Below are 17,272 nucleotides of genomic sequence, written 5' to 3' on the forward strand. Positions count from 1 at the left end.
GCCCAGACACAGTCCCGTGATTTATAATTATATTACAACACGTTAATAAAAATTAAGAACAGCAATGATAATACAAATTACTTTACAAAAATTAAACTTATTGAGAAAATCCTGAAAAAGTAGGCCTAAAGAGGTAAAAATCTAGTACAGCGACTTCTTTGTGAATAATTACATAAAAAATACTGATGATTAAAAATGTCTAATAAAATACACAATACCTTCTTAAAACTCTCAGCAAGTTAAAATAACATATATTAATAGCCATAACGTCTGATTCTACTGTTTCATAACCTATACATCACTCAAAAAACATTGACTTATTACTACTTACATATGCAAAAAAGAAGTTTAAAAGAAAATTATTTATTTAGGAGGGAAGGGTCTTGCAATGTTACAAATTTTTTCGAGCGGAATATTAGCCTCCATGAATGCTCGCGTCGTAGATAAAACAAATTCACTTTTATCGTGTTTTGCCTTTTTAACACCAACTACCTGTGCTAATGAAACTTGTCGTTTGATGCCAGCAGATGACGATGTGGTTAACCTATCCTTATTTTTTTTGTGCGCAACACTATTCTTAATGTGTTTGAGACACGTGTCTTTTCTTTCCCACTCGATTCGTACATTACAGTATTTGCACATCAGTATTTTCTTTGCCTTATCAAAAATGTAAAAGCTGTCATCTGCAAATTCTCTTTCACGGTCATATATCGTTAGAACCATCTTCAACGAACCTCGGCAATTACGTATCTGACTTCAGTACCTCGCCGTTTGTTGACTAACAATCCCGCGGGAAAAATAAGTGTATTGAAGTATTTTGTCGCTTTAGCCAAATTGACGAAATTAAAAAGTCGTCCGTAATATCGCATGTGATAATTTTAAATTGAATTATTTGCGTTAACGTATCGGACTACACTGGATATGCGCTCGGTACAGCGCCAAAAATTGTTTTACCGTCGAATTTCATGGTCGCGCAGCTTAGAAGTGATGCGCACAGGGCCAGAGCAACTGAGTGCAAGTGTAACCGAACAAAAGAGCACTCATGCTGAGCACTGATTTATCGAGTACGCACCGGTTTCGACTTTCAGGATCGATACATCAAAATAACCACGTAAATAAAAGAATGAGTCCTGAAAAACGTTATTTTTTTGCGTATTTCGCAAGATCTTTGTTGTTTCGTGAAGTTTATCATTTTTCATGAGAAAAAGTTAATTTCGTAATTATTTCGCAATTTCGCGCCTCGCGAAAAACAGGTGTCCCTACTTATATGTATTTTAATTGGTGAACTGGTAACTATGTAACATGGTGAATAGGTAATTATGGTTTTAAAATGCTTGATTTTGAAACAACTTGGTGTAATAAGTATCTATGTATAGAAGCATAGTCTCCTCACTGAGTTAATATATTCATTGAATCCTATTTGTTATCTTTAAAATAGATCATTGTTAATGCATTCAGAGTATAAATAAAAAAAATATATAAAGTACAAAATTTTTTCAGTGCTTGACAAATTTTTAATTGTTTATTATATATTAATTACAGACTAAATGCGTGTAATTTTTTGGCACATCCCAAAAGAGGTTTTCCATTTGGTAATGCCTGTCGGCAGGTGGGTGCTGTGTGCCAACCACATGGAGCCTGTGAAAGGCTTCCTGGGGAGGTACTTGCGCAGGCGTCTTCTCGAGTCTGAGGTGCAGCACGGCTCTCGCAGTCTTGACATGGCGCGCATCCTCGACTGGATCCCTCGTTGTTGGCAGCACCTCAACAAGTTCCTAGAGACCCACAGCTCGTCGGACGTCACAATAGGTCGGTCCACTGTTTCTGTGGTTCTACAGAAGTGAGGGTTAAGTTAATGTTTTCAGATTTTCATGGGGAAACCAAAAAAAAGTCTAGAATTCTTTTTTGTAAGTTCAGGACTTTTGAGTGTATGTATGTACTTATATTAGTTTTATATGCATTTAATAATAGTCTTTTTCCTTATCTTTCAAGTCAAATTCTAAACTTTTTTTTGGCCTCTCTTAGAAATCTTATTATTTTGGTTTTAAGGAGATAACCTAGACTGGTGTATCAATGTTAGTGAGGCAGAATGATAAGTGCGATGCTTGCTGGTGCTTGTAGCGCGGAAATTGGCTTTGAGCTGGCGTGCAGTCTTCTTATAGTACATAGTGGAACTATTAAATTTGAGCGGTAGGTAACCATAACATTATATAACATAGAAATGAAGATAAAGGCCTTTGGAGTGCTTTCAAGAATCTGTAGAATGTGTTTTTTTAAAAAAACACAGTTTTAGTTCTTTTCACTCTCCTTAAAATATAGTTTAAAAACTAAATACAGAATCAGAACTATGTACTTATCCATCCTCAAAACATTCTAAATGCTTTTCGTAAATAGATGCCACTAGAATATCTTGAGTAGTTTTTAAATTTCCTGTAGAGATGGGGCTCTTAACCCTTTGTTCCATAACACCACAGATTTGTGGCTTATTGAATTGAAAGATTAATCTAATAATATAATTAAATTAAAATGTATCTAAGAGGTTCTTGATCTGCTGCAGGTCCTCGGCTGTTCCTTTCGTGTCCCAACGACCCGGATGGTTCCCAAGTGTGGTTCACGGACCTGTGGAACTACTCGGTGGTGCCGTACTTGATGGAAGCCGTTCGAGAAGGACTGCAACTGTACGGCCGCCGTGCGCAATGGGAGGACCCTACCCAGTTCATCTACCAGACGTATCCGTGGACCAACGATGCTGTGCACGGCGGGAAGGAAGCATTGCTGAGGTAGTGTATTGGTGGCAATGTGTTGCTGTTAATAAGTTAGATTACTCACTAATCTAGTGGTAAGATATTTTTAAGATCATGCACTGCTCTCATGATGTGCCTCTATACTGTTCTATTTTGTACAACCTGCCACCCAATCCCAAACCACTCATATCCATCCTTATATCAAGCTGTCATCGCATTTTTGGTCCAACAAGTGGACGAGTGACTTCTGGTCTTCCAAAAGCAAACACTCTTGCTCACCGATGTTCTGGCATTTGGGCTGTAAGTCTGCCCATCTTAAAGTTATTTACAGTCTATGCTCTTTGATTCAGCGTTCTTTGTTTCAGCACATGCTGTAATCCTTCTGCAACCAAGCAACTTGCGTGTTTGTTGTTGTTGTTGTTGTTTTTGTTGTTGTTGTTGTTGTTGTTGTTGTAGTGGAGTTGAAGTGGAGTTCTAAATTACTGAAACATGTTATCAGCAACTTAACAGTAAGGCTCAAGTGTGTTTTCTTGTCGTAGAGTGGCTTGTTAATTTGTTTTTAGTATTGTCGTCATTTATATCCATTCTTCATTGGTAAAGTCAAGATTTTGTGGTGTTATTTTAAGACAAATTTCGGTGTAAAGAAATAAAGATTTCGGTGTTATATGGTTTTATTTTTGTGCTCAAAATACCCACGGCAAAATTTTCTTGTTTTTCTGTACGACATGCAAATTTATTAAAACAAATATTAATAAACACTAATACCTCATGATCTGATTACAATTAAGTTCATTTGCCAATTCATAGGTAATTAAGTTCATTTGCAAATTCATAAATTCAAACTTTTAAATAACTACTAAAAATTTTACGACTTAATTACAATCACATACACTGCAAAATTACACAATTAAGCACTTCCAAAGTTACTATTAAGACGGTTTTATTGAAATGCTATCATAGTTAAATTTTCCGCATTTTCTGGAGTGAGACGTTGTCTTCTGTCACTAACTACCAGTGAGTACCTGGAAAATGAACGTTCTGCATCAACATTAGATTTTGGGAACCAGATTGCCCTTAAACTGGCTTGAGCAAATTCACTGTAGTCCCCTTTAAGGGAGCAAAGTACCTTTGCAACATCAATTTGGCTTGTTTCTGGCAATGAAAGTTCATCCTAAATTATTTTTTTGAAAGCAACATAGCCATGTCTGAATGTATCAATGGGAAGATGGAAAACAGAAGGCAAGTTATGCAGAGACTTCTGTAGGATTGCAACTTCTATGCTAACCCTACTCACATTTCTTGGGTTGAACAGCAAATTAATGGCATTAAAGACTCTTAGACAAGGATGCCGTTTAACAGATGAGTTTTGCCTCAAACGCTTATGTTTCTCACTCGCGACATGTTTCACAAGCGTATCGCGTCTCTTGTAGTCTAGCCTGCAGTTACAGAATTTGCACATTAAAATTTTATCACTGAAATAAAATCCTTCGCTGGAAAATTCTTTCGATCGGTCACTGGTAGAAACCTTCGTTTTAGGCATTATCAAATATTTTTAATCACATAGGAAGAATTTAACCTCTTAATACGCAAAAACTTTCCGTGCTGGAAAGATCAAAACAATGGAGAATAGATGCGAATACAAACGCATACCGAATACCAACATACGCACGTGAAAATTAATACCGACATAAACATGTACTATTTATTATTTACAATCGTTACGTTAAGCAGGGTTAATTTTATTTTCGTACCCTACGTACTTTATTTTAAATAAACAGTAAAAGCAATGTGCTTTAGTGTGTAATATTTTAATGATTCAAAACGTAATCTTAGAAAAACATATTTTGGACGTTTGTTATGTTTGTATTTACAAAAAGTGGATGGCGGCCATTGTATCATAGTTATCAACATCTTATATTATTATGGTACACAAGATTACCGTTTAAAGAAAATATTACGTTAATTCCGAGACTTCATTTTAAAATCTATAATGAATCACCGTTGCATATAATATATATGGCTGCTAGTTACTGTCAGAAATATTTGATTGTGCTGAAGATAGTGAATTGTCCTTACAGAATGGAAAAAAAAAAAACATAAATAATCATGATAGACGAAATTTCGTGACATATCGTGGATTTCGCACAATTTCGTTTTATTTCATGTTTTCAAGCGGTTTTCGGTGTTATTTCGTTTTATCGCGCATTACCATATAATTGGTATTCATTGGTATTCATTTTAAAGCTACATTTACGTTTCTTATAGAAAAAAAAATTATTTTGGTTTGTTCTGATTAAAGAGCTTTACTGTGCCTTCCCTATTACTGTACTTTTTTACTCGTGCAGTCATGACTAGCTTTTGTTGGGTTCCAGTGTCGCATGTCGCTACTTAGGCTTTTTTTTTTAGCTAGGGTGCCTTGTATTCAAAGGTTAAAGTGTACTGTTCAGTGTGAATTAGTGTGGGGGGTATTTTCCTTGGTCCAGTTTCCCTATTAATGGAGGTTCCAGAGCGGAGTTGGGGGGAATGTTCAAATCAAGTCTGGGAGGTATCAGCTGAAGGTATTCCTTTAAGATGGCTGTTGTGGTATCCTTGAGAATCTGGGGTTGTGCTGTGGTTTGGAGAGGGTTTTCCTCTGGTTGTGCCCTGGAGCTCAGGGGCTGTTTGAAGGTGGGTTGGTGTAGGAAGAAGACAGAGGCTGGATCAGGGGAGCTACACTCACTGTTGCTCAGTGGGGCGTGGTCTTGGGCGTTGGTGTAAAGCAACTAGACCTTATCCGGGGTGTCTCCTTCGACAGAGATAAACTTGGTTGTGAGTTCCAGGTTGAGTGAACTACCCATCCCTTGAACCTGGCTCTGTCCCTATAGGAGAATGGCATTGGCAAGTTGGTAGGTGTCTCTTGGAGGAGGTGTAGTCACTGGAATTACCTTCGTTCTTTGCTGAAATAATACACTCTAGGTCATTGTCGAACTGTTTATCATGTCAATGTATTTGGGAGACAGCCTCCCCCTTACACTAAAACACTCAGTCTGAATTAATTTCCTCGAACTAATGTCAGCATTCTTCTCTTTGGCGTGGACTTAGACAGATCCTACTTTTCTCTGCCACTATGTACATGAAAACTCTTGCTCCATCTACTTAGCTCTCTGGTGCCGGCCGGACACGACTTGCGACGATCGTCTTCAGAGCTCCCAGTAGTTATCCTTCGCGGCTGTTTGGGAGTTGGCGCAGTGAGTGAGTTTGACTGCCCTTGAGGTTGTTTCCCTAATGTCTCCCGGACACCAACTGCCTTTTCAGGGCCAAAGGATTGCCTTTCATACCATTTCTGAAGAGAGGGTGGGTTTCTTGGAATTGCCAGCTACTTCTGAGAATTCCAGGCCTTTGTGGTGTCATGCACATTCTGCTTGCCTGGTGGGAGAGGGATGGGCCGAGGATAGCAGTCAGTCAGGTGGGCAGCTGTCTGCTTCGTCGACCCTCGTGTGTTTGCCAAGAACAACCTGAGATGTGGGTGTTGGTCACCCTGGCAATGGCCAATGGGTGATGCCACTGGGAGTGGACGAACGTGCTATCTAGCCCATTTTCCCCGGCCCACACATGTGTTCAGAAGGAGAGGTGTCTGATGGCTTGGTAATTAAGACGTGCATGGCATGTCACACGTCATCGGGAAACTCTTTGTTACTCTAGTTGTCATTGGAGGAAACTCCACTCGAAACTAATGCTGAATAAAGGAATGAAATAGTTTAGCCAGTGATACAGCTTGGTGTGTTTATTGCCTGCAGGCTTCGACCTGAGGATGTGGGCTACGACGTGCAGCAGTGTGGAGGCGTGGGCGGCAGCAGCACCAAGACCATGAGCTCCACGCAGAGCGACACTGATGGAGATCCACTCGTAAGTTGTTTCATGTCTCAACATCAACCAATCAGCTTTGTCTTCAATTATAACTGCAATTAAATTTTTCAGGGAAACTACTGTAATGCCAGTTTAGGTCTCCCTTGAGTCTATAAAATTAATGTTTTTCTTGAGTAATACGACTTCAATTATGTTTTCGTTAGGAGAAATAGTCCTTGAATCATCATGTGTTAATGACAAAATCTGTGTACGTACAAGAAAATATTAGGGCTGGGGCGATGTCGATTCCGATTCTTAAGTATCGGCCGATATTCAGAGTATCGGCATCGGCAGCATCTGTAAAATACCGTATTTACTCGTGTATAGCGCGCCCTCGTGTATAGCGCGCACCACGATTTTTGCAACAAATTCCAAAGAAAAAAATTTTTTTTCCCGTAAATAAATTGTACTAACATTTTGTGGTACCTGTTAAGTAATTACGTATGAAACAAATGATAATTTAAATTGATGTGTGGTGATGCGTCAGGAAAATACTTAAACTCTGCTGTGTAGACGCAAGATAATGAAGCGCTGTATCGTCACAACTGGTACGTGGCCGGGAGGAAGAGAGGCAGGCAGGAATGTGACACGGAGTAGATGACTCACCGGTAGCAGCTGCGACAAAGCGAAGGAAGTGGGAGGGGGACTGGTGTCAACATTCTCTCTCTCTCTCTCTCTCTTTTATTTTACTAGCTGTAGAGGGGGAGGTCTAAAAATAAACAAGAGACCTGCGAGCTTGCACGCGCACGTGTGTGTGTGTGTGTGTGTGTGTGTGTGTGTGTGTGTGTGAAAGAGAGGCCTTGTTGCTTGTGCGTATGTGTGGGGGGCTGGCCAGAAACGTCACCCGTCAACCGGCAGTTAACGACTTCCACTCCTCCCCGCCTCATCTACTCACTTTTTTTTTTTCCGTGTATAGCGCGCATCCTTATTTTTTTCCTTTACTTGAGGGAAAAAAAGGGCGCGCTATACACAAGTATATACGGTATTTGCCGATACTTTGCGCCGATACCTCAGTCCAAGTTCTTAAACTGTGTTACATTGTTTTTGTTAGAAAAAAATCATTAAGGAATAGTATTTCATGCAACTGGTTTTTTTGTACGTCAAAACTAATTTTTAAAATAATTGCCTAATTTTGTAATTTATGCACTATTACCCTAAGTTTCCTTCCCACAGCGCTACTGTTTTAAAGAAAACCGGTCGTTTTGATTGTTTTAAAAATACAATGGAGCCCGAGAACCATAGAGACGTGCATACTATAAATGTATAAATGTCCTAAACTTGAGTTTATACCATTTCTTATTTACCAATGTAATCTATAATGTTTAATTATTGTACTTATGCAGTATGTCTGTATATATATATATTATCTGTATAAAATTGACTTGACTTGTTCTATATCCCGTAGCCCTTAATTCCATATGGGATCCACTGAACAAAAACTGAATGAATAAATAAAAGAATATTCATTGCCAACTGTGGAGCAAAGACAGCCTCACGTTACGTTTACCAGTGCTCGCAATAAAGTAAATTGCACTTGCGATCACGTTTACAACACTCGCGATCATAGAAACAGTTGCTGAAGAACGTCTGAGTAGCTTGCCCCATTTCCATGTTATTTATATATCTATAGCTTTGCTGATGTTACGTTGTTGTGTTTGTTTACAATTTAGTATTTACGTTAGCTTGAATTGTTTGAATCTAAATCTAAACCTAAAGTGATATTTTAAAGATTTTTCTGAGTGTGATGTTATGGCTGGGAAAAGAAGTGAAGTTTGGAAATACTTCACTCTTCAATCAAATGAAGATACCAAGGCTACATGCACTTTCTGCCATGAAAAAATATCACGAGGTGGGGCAATGCTTAACACATTTACAGCCAAGCGTCGCAAATGCGACGCACAGAAATTTGTTTACATGTACCGTGCGTCGCGTTTGCGACGATCGTGCACGATTGCATTCGTCGACTCATCACTTGCCCAAGGATCGAGTTATCTAAGTTGCTATGCGGTACGGCGATAGCTGATGTTTCGACCTATCGATTCCAGCATTCTGCGTTTCAATTGCTGGCTAACAATGGAAACAAAGGCGTATCGAAAGTGAGTTATTTTTTCTCAGTTTAGTAAGATGGCGTCGGCGAACAATTGGAGGTTTCGCGGTCGCGTAAAATTACAAGGTACGAATATTTTTGATAGTTCGGGCGAGGAAAATGACGACACGGATAATAGTAGTAATATTTCAGACGTTGATTACGTTAGCGAGTCTGAAAGTTCATCGGAATCGTCAAAATGTGAAAGTGATGTTCCCGGTACGTCAAGTGCCGCACAAGTCACGAAAAAAAGTAAACAAGTTAAAAAAGTACTTCAAAAATCAGCCCCACGTCAGATAATTGGACTAAAACAGATAAACTTCCTGTAAACATCCCATTCACAAGCGTGAGTGGTGTAAAAATCACTCCTCCAGAGCCCCTAAATAATGGCAACTTACCCCCTCCGAGACCTTTTGATTACCTCAAACTGTTTTTCACTGACGAGTTGATTGAGTTGTTTGTCACGCAAACAAATTCATATTATGAACAGCAGTTTCTTGTGCAGGGCACCATAACCCCTAATTCTTCTTTCAAAAACTGGACACCAGTAACATAAACAGAAATGTGGCAGTTTTTGGGCCTCTTGTTGTTGATGGGCCAAGTCAAAAAACCAAAAATAACAGACTACTGGACTACGAGGGAAATTTACCATTCACCATTTTTTGGGAAAATAATGAGTAGGAATAGGTTTCTTCAACTTCTGAAGTTTCTGCACTTCAGTGACAACAGTAATGCAGATTCATCCAATAAACTCGCCAAAATTCAACCTGTGATAGATTTGTTTGCAGACAAATTTCGCTCAGTATACACACCCAAGAAAATGCTCTCACTTGATGAGGGCATGATTCCTTGGAGAGGTCGAGCCAAGTTTCGAGTTTTCATGCCAAACAAACCCGACAAGTATGGCATAAAACTCTATATTTTGTGCTAGGCTAACAGTGGGTATTGTTACTCATTTTCAGTATATTCAGGTGATGGCAAAACTATTCCTGAAATAGTGATTGACCTGTTGGGAGACCTGAAGGGCAAAAGTTATTGTCTCTTTATGGACAATTATTACAATAGTGTAGGTCTGAGTAAAAGGCTTTTGGGTGTCAACACACACACATGTGGAACACTTCGTCAGAACCGTGCTGCCGCCAACAATTTAAAAAAGGGATAAATTGTGTTCCGTCGAGATGGTGATGTCCGAGTAGTGTTTTGGAAGGACAAGCGAGTTGTGAAGCTTATCTCAACCATGCACACAGCTGCTATGGTTGATGTCAAACCGAGGAAGCAGATGGCTGGCTCTTCTAGTGATGTGCAGTGTAGGAAACCCGAGATTGTAGTGAGTTACAACACTTACATGAAGGGTGTTGATCATCTTGACCAAATGGTGAAATATTATCCCATGGCTCGAAAGACAATTAAGTGGACAAAAAAGGTGGTGTTCCATTTGTTACTGATGGGGGCATATAATGCATTTGTAGTGATGACGGAACACACTGGCGTAAGGCGTACAAAGTTTGTAGACTTTCTCTCAGAGTGCATTGAGAGCATGACTACGACTCCTGTACAAAAGAACAGTCGTCAGTTGCTAGATGACTCATGTGATGAGCCAGGTGACTGTTCTAGAGCTTCGCTTGTTGCCAAGCCACCAGTGCAGGATACTGCATCAAGATTGCTTGATGGCATCAAAAAGCACCCCCTTGTAAAGATTCCTCAGGTCGGGAAGAGAACAAATACTCTGAGGCAGTGTCGTGTGTGCTCTGTCAAGGGCTGTAAACCAAAGCGTACCAGTTTCATGTGTTCATCCTGCAACATTCCGTTATGCCCGGACGCTTGTTTCACGAGATACCATAGCGTTAAACATTACAAAAAAAACTGAGAGGTGAATATTTTTATTTGCAGTATTCATGTTTTTTTTTTGTTTATGGGAAAGTGGCGAACTTCAAGACATACAATATTGTTCTTCTAACTTTAACCGTTGTCCCTAACAACAGAAGTTAATGATAGCTTCCATTATTGTATTTTTTACACATAATTTTAAGAGCACATTTTTGTGGTTTAAAAAAAAATTTTTGAAAAACTATTTATATATTTTTTAATTAATTTTGAATTATTTTGAAAACATTACCAACATATTGCTCATTTAATTTACTGTTAGAAACATTAAACTTTCTTATGCCTAAAACAAAAAAATTACTTCACAATAATTAAGTTTGAACCCACTGCACAAATAGAAAAAATACTCTGGAAATGCTGGTACACGGGAGCAAATTTTGGAAAAATGATTTGGTAAGTAATGTGTTAAACATGTGGGCTGAAAAAAAAATATTTGTGTGTGTTTTATTATTATTGTAAAATGCATGTTAGTAAGTGTTTTGACCGTTTGATGATACTCTGTCATTATAATATGAAATTAAAAAACACTTTATAAGTAAAATAATCTTTCATAACACAAACATTTCTTTGGTTAGTATCGGCATCGAGTATCGGCAGTATCGGCCCATAAGAATCGCTATCGGGGGAATCGGTGAAAAGTGGTATCGGCCCAGCCCTAGAAAATATTTTAAGAAACTCATAGGTATTGTAACCCAAATGAACAATTCTTTAAAGTTTAAAGTTTTTGCCTTATACCCTTTGTGATTGCTAGTATTTATGATGGCACAGTATATAAAATGGCAAGGCAAATTGAAATTAATATAAAATTTTCAGTTACCTATGAAAATGGGAAAATAAATTTCCATCTTCGTATACGTCTTTATATAAAATGTGAGGCCAATTGGTGTCGGGTATAGAAGTACCACAACCTTGATTACTAATGTGCAATCTGAAAACTTTTGGGTGGCATTTTATGAAGAAATTTGTGAGTGTAAAAAAGCTTTAAAATAAGACTGATTTTGTTTGTCTCACTCTCAAATAAGAAAATATGACTATATCAACATGATGATAGCCTATCAAATCATTATGGTGGTAAAGTCCTATCATTGATAGGGCGAGGTTTGTTCATACTCCAACAGATAAATAAGGGAAGGGTTGGAACGTGGAACTTGTCAACCATTCGTTGTATAAACACAAAAAAAAGGGGATGAGTTTTAATTACCTCGCTTGTTCATTCTTCATCATTGTAAAAGGCAATATAATTAAGTAAAGCTTAAGATCTTTAAATTTTCATAAAGTTCTCATTTTTATGCTAAAAAAAAATGTGAGTATTAAATTATATTTTCTAGAGAATTTTGAGACAAGTTGAGCAAGTTTAGTTGTTACGTATACCATTGAGTTAAGTCCAGAAATGATTTACTTAGTGGAGTTCTTAACAATATTTGGATAATGTTGAAAGTATTTCTTGATTGTAACAAAGTGGGATACATAAATAAAAATAATAAATAAATTTTTTCAGCTTACAGATTTAGTTTTGGATTTTAGCCTTATTTAGAAATATATAAAATAGTTTCAGTTCACAGGCCACATATTAATATATTTTTTGTAAATTTTTACCTATTTAAAATATCTAGTATAAATTATTTTTACTAACATCATTCAATAAACATTTTAAAAAATAGTTCGTAGCCTACTGAAAGAAAATTTTTAAATACAATCAGGAGAAAGGTTAACACCAGTTTCATTTTCCTATTTTCTTCTGCCATTTTCTGGTTAGTAACAATTATCCCCACTTAAATAATGAAAATAGATAGACATTTTCAACCAAGTCACCTGTTTGAAAAAAATGGCAGTAAACTAGTTGTAAATACATAAAAATAGGATCTTTTATATATAAACAAAAGCAAGCTTTCCCACATTTTTACTAAATAATCAAAGATATGACCAAAGAAGTACATGATGCATCACTTTCAGTTTTGCTACTTTTATGCAAACATTGATGCTATCAATTGACACTACTGTCATTTAGATATAGGTAGGTCTGGCAACTTACCTTCATTCTCCATCGGCTTAGTGAAGCTCGCGGCGGCCTATAAACTAATGGCGCTAGTAGTAGGTGAGACGATCATCAACATTGTGTTAAGTGGGAGTTTTGTATCAAAGTGGGCATATTTTTTAAAATTTATGTTTAGTAGTTGTAAATTTTGGATACAGTTTAGCATCTTTAATTTATTTGGGAGCTTTTTCGGAGTTGAATGCCTTAACTTGTAACTTTGCTGCAGTTGTCATTTAAAAGTTGGAGTTTTGAGAATGCAGATCCCAAACAAATTGGGATCTCCCATAAGAAAGCATGTTTTAAATGTTAAGTGCATATTTAAATCAAAAATTTTAATTTTCTATATCATTTAATCTTTCTAGCAAGTGTCATTCTTTCAAAAGTGATTTTTTTAAATCCAGTAATTATTTTTAATCTAACAAGGAAAGGGTTTGATTCAGGGCCCACTGATTTGGCTTAAACTGTGTGAATAGAAAGAGGTAGGTGTCCTTTTCAACATTCTAAAATATCTCGCCTGAGTGGGCCCTGGGAAGTGAGAAAAAGCACTTTGAAGATTTTAAAGTATTTTAAAAAAGTTTTTACATTATTGTCTGTGCTGGAAATGAGGTATTTCGGCACTTTTTTTTTAAATTTTTATTATAATTTTAAATTATTTTTGGAAATCTTGTTTTTCATATTTATTGGTTTCACAAGGTTGATTTACACTTTGTTAGGCTGGTGTACTCTACTTAGTTAAACTTTGCGGCAGTGGACTGAGGCACCTTTTCTCAGGGGCCAATCTGAGCTTTTGCAAGCCTAAAGATGTTGTTAGCAGCCCGGATGACATTTCTCCCGCTTGCAGTCACGCCCATGGGCCTGTAACTTTAATTCCCTGCATGACTAAATTTGCACACAACAGCTCTTCCCGTCACACATACGTCTTAGGTTCACTCATAGAAAGTCACGTTAGGACGCTCTTTCCCAGCCTCGTTGCATTTTTTGCCCACCCTCACCCCCCCCCAGCTCCCCCCCCCCCCCCACCTTAGTTATCAGAATTTAGCCCAGGATCATTGCCCTGACGTGAACTCGCCAGGCAGTGGCCTACTTCAAGAACGATTTGCCACAGAAAAAAAAATATGTGCAGATATAGTGGCAGAAATAGTTACTTCTGCACTTGTCGCCAGCGAGTGGAGCTAACGCCCGCGACACCTAGTGGCGACTTTGCTAACCTCCTTCTTTCCTTCCCCTTTAGGCCGCCAGAGAGCAGCACCGGCTGCACCATAAGGCCCTATGCTTTCTATTCGCGTCCTGTAAAAGTTGATCCTATGTAGCTTTCTGTGCCCACTGATAGAGAGCGCAGTGGTCGTCCTTCGGCGCAACAACTGAAGGTGTAGTTACGCCCACCTCGGTCACCTCCAGAAGTTTTCGGTCCAGAGCCGAACCTTCCCCCTCTTTTCCCTAGGGCCGAGCGCCCGTTTTAATTAGGAGCTTGGTCCGCCATTGCGGCACTTTGACTTCGGCTACTTACCGCTTCATCTAAGCGTCTCCTCTGTCGAGAGGCTTTTTCGCGGCAACAACGACCTCTTCCTTCGAATTAGGAATGTCATCGGTGTTAAGGGATGTGATCCTAGTTTCTAAATTTAGTAGTAGCCAGTCAGTCATTGTAATTAGGCAACAAATAATGTTTTATTTTACATTTTATTAATTTTTTTATCTTCCTAAATCATGGTTTCTTCCACGTCATCCGCGCTATTCTCTGTCCGCGCCTTTCGGATGTCAGCGCGAGACATTTCCTGAGTCCAGGAGCTACACCCTGTTTGGTGAGTACTTCGGTCTATTTTCCTCCCCGAAGCCCCGTTTGTTGGCCTTTTCGCGCTGACTGTGTGTTTGACTGTCTGGAAGCAGGTCTAATTCGTTTGGAATTTGGCTTGTGTTTCATACAGGGTCCAACATTTGGGCGCCAACATTGCACCCATCATGTTGTCCAGGACCTCAAGCTTGGAGTCTCTTTAAGAAGAGCTTTATCCCGGCCAGATGTCCAACTTTGAAGTCCCGGGTGATATTTTAAAATATAACTTCTCCCTACAACCAACGAAAGAAATTATTTAAATGAATATCAGCGAGCAGTGCCATAGAGAACTTAACAGATAAGAATATGTGAAATTGTTACAGTAATGAGTGGACGAAACTAACATGCTACAATTTGCCAGGAAGGACATTTGTAAATTGTTTTTCTGTGCTGGATTTGTTGTTAAAAGATAGTATGGCGTGTGTTAATCATATTGGGCCGGCCCTCCTTTTAATAACTTGTTAATACCTTTCTTGGTGAAACTAAAAAAAATGGTAAACAGATTTAATTTAATACTTTTTAAATAAACCAGGAATCCTATAGACCAATATACTTATGTAGTGATATATTTATTTCTTATTTACCTATATCTATTTAAACAATCCACTAGCTCCCAAGTTGCTTGTGTGCAGGGAGTATAAAATTGTCTTGTTCACCACCTCGTGCCACCTCCGGTAATGGTTGTATTTTTCTTTATATTTTTTTCTCAGCTGTTTCCTAAGATTTTTTTTATTAAATTAAAATAATATAATTTTGGGGCACGAGGGGCGTTACATGTCGGCTCAGTGGTTTGGTTCAGTGGTCTAATGCATGGCTTGGCAATATGCAGACTCGGGTTCGATTCTCACTGAGTACACTTCTTTTTGTTTTCCAAATTTTTATTTTTTCATTTCTCACAATATTAATCTTTTAATTACAGAATTTAAATATATTAAAACAGTAAAATTACATAATTGGGTCAATTTTTAAAAATAAAATAAACATTAATGAAAAATCTAGTAAGTAATTATCTACTCTGTTTTTTATTTATCAGAAGGAAAATAACATTTTTTTTCCACTTTCCAATTTAAAAATATGTTTTTATGACAAATCACTGCAGACAGGTGGTGAGATGCTGTACACAACTGTAAAGACTGTTACAAACTATAGGAAAAAATGTGTAGTAACGGCCAATTACAGGGGATTTGGAACAGCTGCCAAAGCCATGTGCTCTGAATGCACAAAAGAGAATATGTACACAAAAAAGATGGGATATAACGACAACAAAACGTTGCTTAATATTTGCTTAACATTGCTATTGAAGGACCATGCACTAGAGTGAATACAATACAAAAATGTAAGAAACTTGTCCATTTTAAATATATACACTTAACTGTTCAAATATGTTAAATTTCTTTAATAGTTCATTATTGCGAGAAATAAAAAAATTAAAATATGGGGAGGGGGGAAGAAGTGAACTTATTGGGAATCGAACCTGAGTCCGCATATTGCTAAGCCATGCATTTGACCACTGCACCAACCCACTGAATTGTCAATAATGGAAAAAGTTTTATAAACATAATTTAAAATCTTTAAAGAGTTTTTTCTTGCTTCCTAGGGCCCACTCAGGCGAGATATTTTAGGATGTTGAAAGGGACATCTACCTGCTTCTATTCACCCAGTTTAAGCCATTTCGGTGAGCCCCGACTCAGACCCTTCTCTTAGTAAGATTTCAACTCTAAATTTTCCTGGTTTTGCAGCTTGCCTTTTTTTTTTTCTTTAACTGGATCGTTAGGTAGGTATAAAAACGAAAAACTTGACGGTTTTAAGCCATATCCTTCATTACAGCCAGGTGCAATACAAGAGTTGAGCATTCTCTCTCACCCCTTCAACTTAACTGACAAATGCAGGAATATTTTAAGGCATTTGTACATATTAGGCATTTACCAAGCACCCAAACAAATGAAAAAATAGTAATATGGGGAAAAAAAAATCAAAAATTGAGACGGAATTAGGAATATTATCATTTTTTGTATGAAACTCCCATTTAACACAAATGTTTTTGATGGGTTCAACTACTACTTGTGCCGTTAGTTCGCAGGCAGCCACGAGCTTCACTAAGGGCCGGTTTTATGACCCCCGGCTAAACCTCCGGAAAAATTTAACCTCAGGCTAGCTCTTATTTCGGTTTTATGACTCCCTGTTAACGTCTACCTTCCAGTTAAAGTTCCGGCTAACCTAGCGGGTGGATGAACCGGCCGCTAGCTTCTTAACCGGAGGCTAAGCGACAGAAAATAAAATGGCGATGTATCAGGCGAGGTTAGTTGTTGATAGTGATGATGACTATTTGAGGAATTCTATTGAATATTTGCAGGATGCAATGGAATAATTTATTACTAAATATAAAATGCTTCGCCGTATTCGTCAAAGTTTTATTAAAAATTACATGACATGAAAGTGTAGTCACGCTTTTCTATTCTCGTTGAGTCGTGTATTATTATTTGACTTTAATTGATCACGAAGTACATAAACGTATGCAATGTATTGAGGGCTGATCGCGCATTGCCGGTGATTTCGAGATGTTAACTATGGGCGCCACCACGTGGAAGGGCACGTGGACCCGGCGGAGTCTCTCACTCAGGGCGTGACGTAGCCCAAGTGGGGACGAGTTACCAGCCCTTTCTATCCTAGCTACCCAGACCTGGCCCGCTCTAGGCGTCGGGCACGCCACACTCCTAGACTCACTCACCACGTGATTAAATAAGTACTCACTTTATATTTATTCTCCAGATTTAATTTCACTAACACGTCTCTCTACACGCCCGTTACACGTT

General features: G+C 38.1%; 1 protein-coding gene across 4 annotated transcripts in view; it reads left to right on the forward strand.

Moving 5' to 3' along the window:
* LOC134543164 (protein sickie) overlaps positions 1-17,272 on the forward strand; it is a 144,249-nt gene that overhangs the window by 113,545 nt on the left and 13,432 nt on the right. For all 4 annotated transcript variants that reach the window (XM_063388037.1, XM_063388065.1, XM_063388056.1 and 1 more), the window contains 3 exons: positions 1,610-1,806; positions 2,555-2,777; positions 6,518-6,626. In XM_063388037.1, the coding sequence (XP_063244107.1) occupies positions 1,610-1,806; positions 2,555-2,777; positions 6,518-6,626 (529 nt within the window). The remainder of the gene's footprint in view (positions 1-1,609; positions 1,807-2,554; positions 2,778-6,517; positions 6,627-17,272) is intronic.

The sequence above is a fragment of the Bacillus rossius genome, chromosome 1, assembly GCF_032445375.1.
Source record: "Bacillus rossius redtenbacheri isolate Brsri chromosome 1, Brsri_v3, whole genome shotgun sequence".
NCBI lineage: Eukaryota > Metazoa > Arthropoda > Insecta > Phasmatodea > Bacillidae > Bacillus > Bacillus rossius.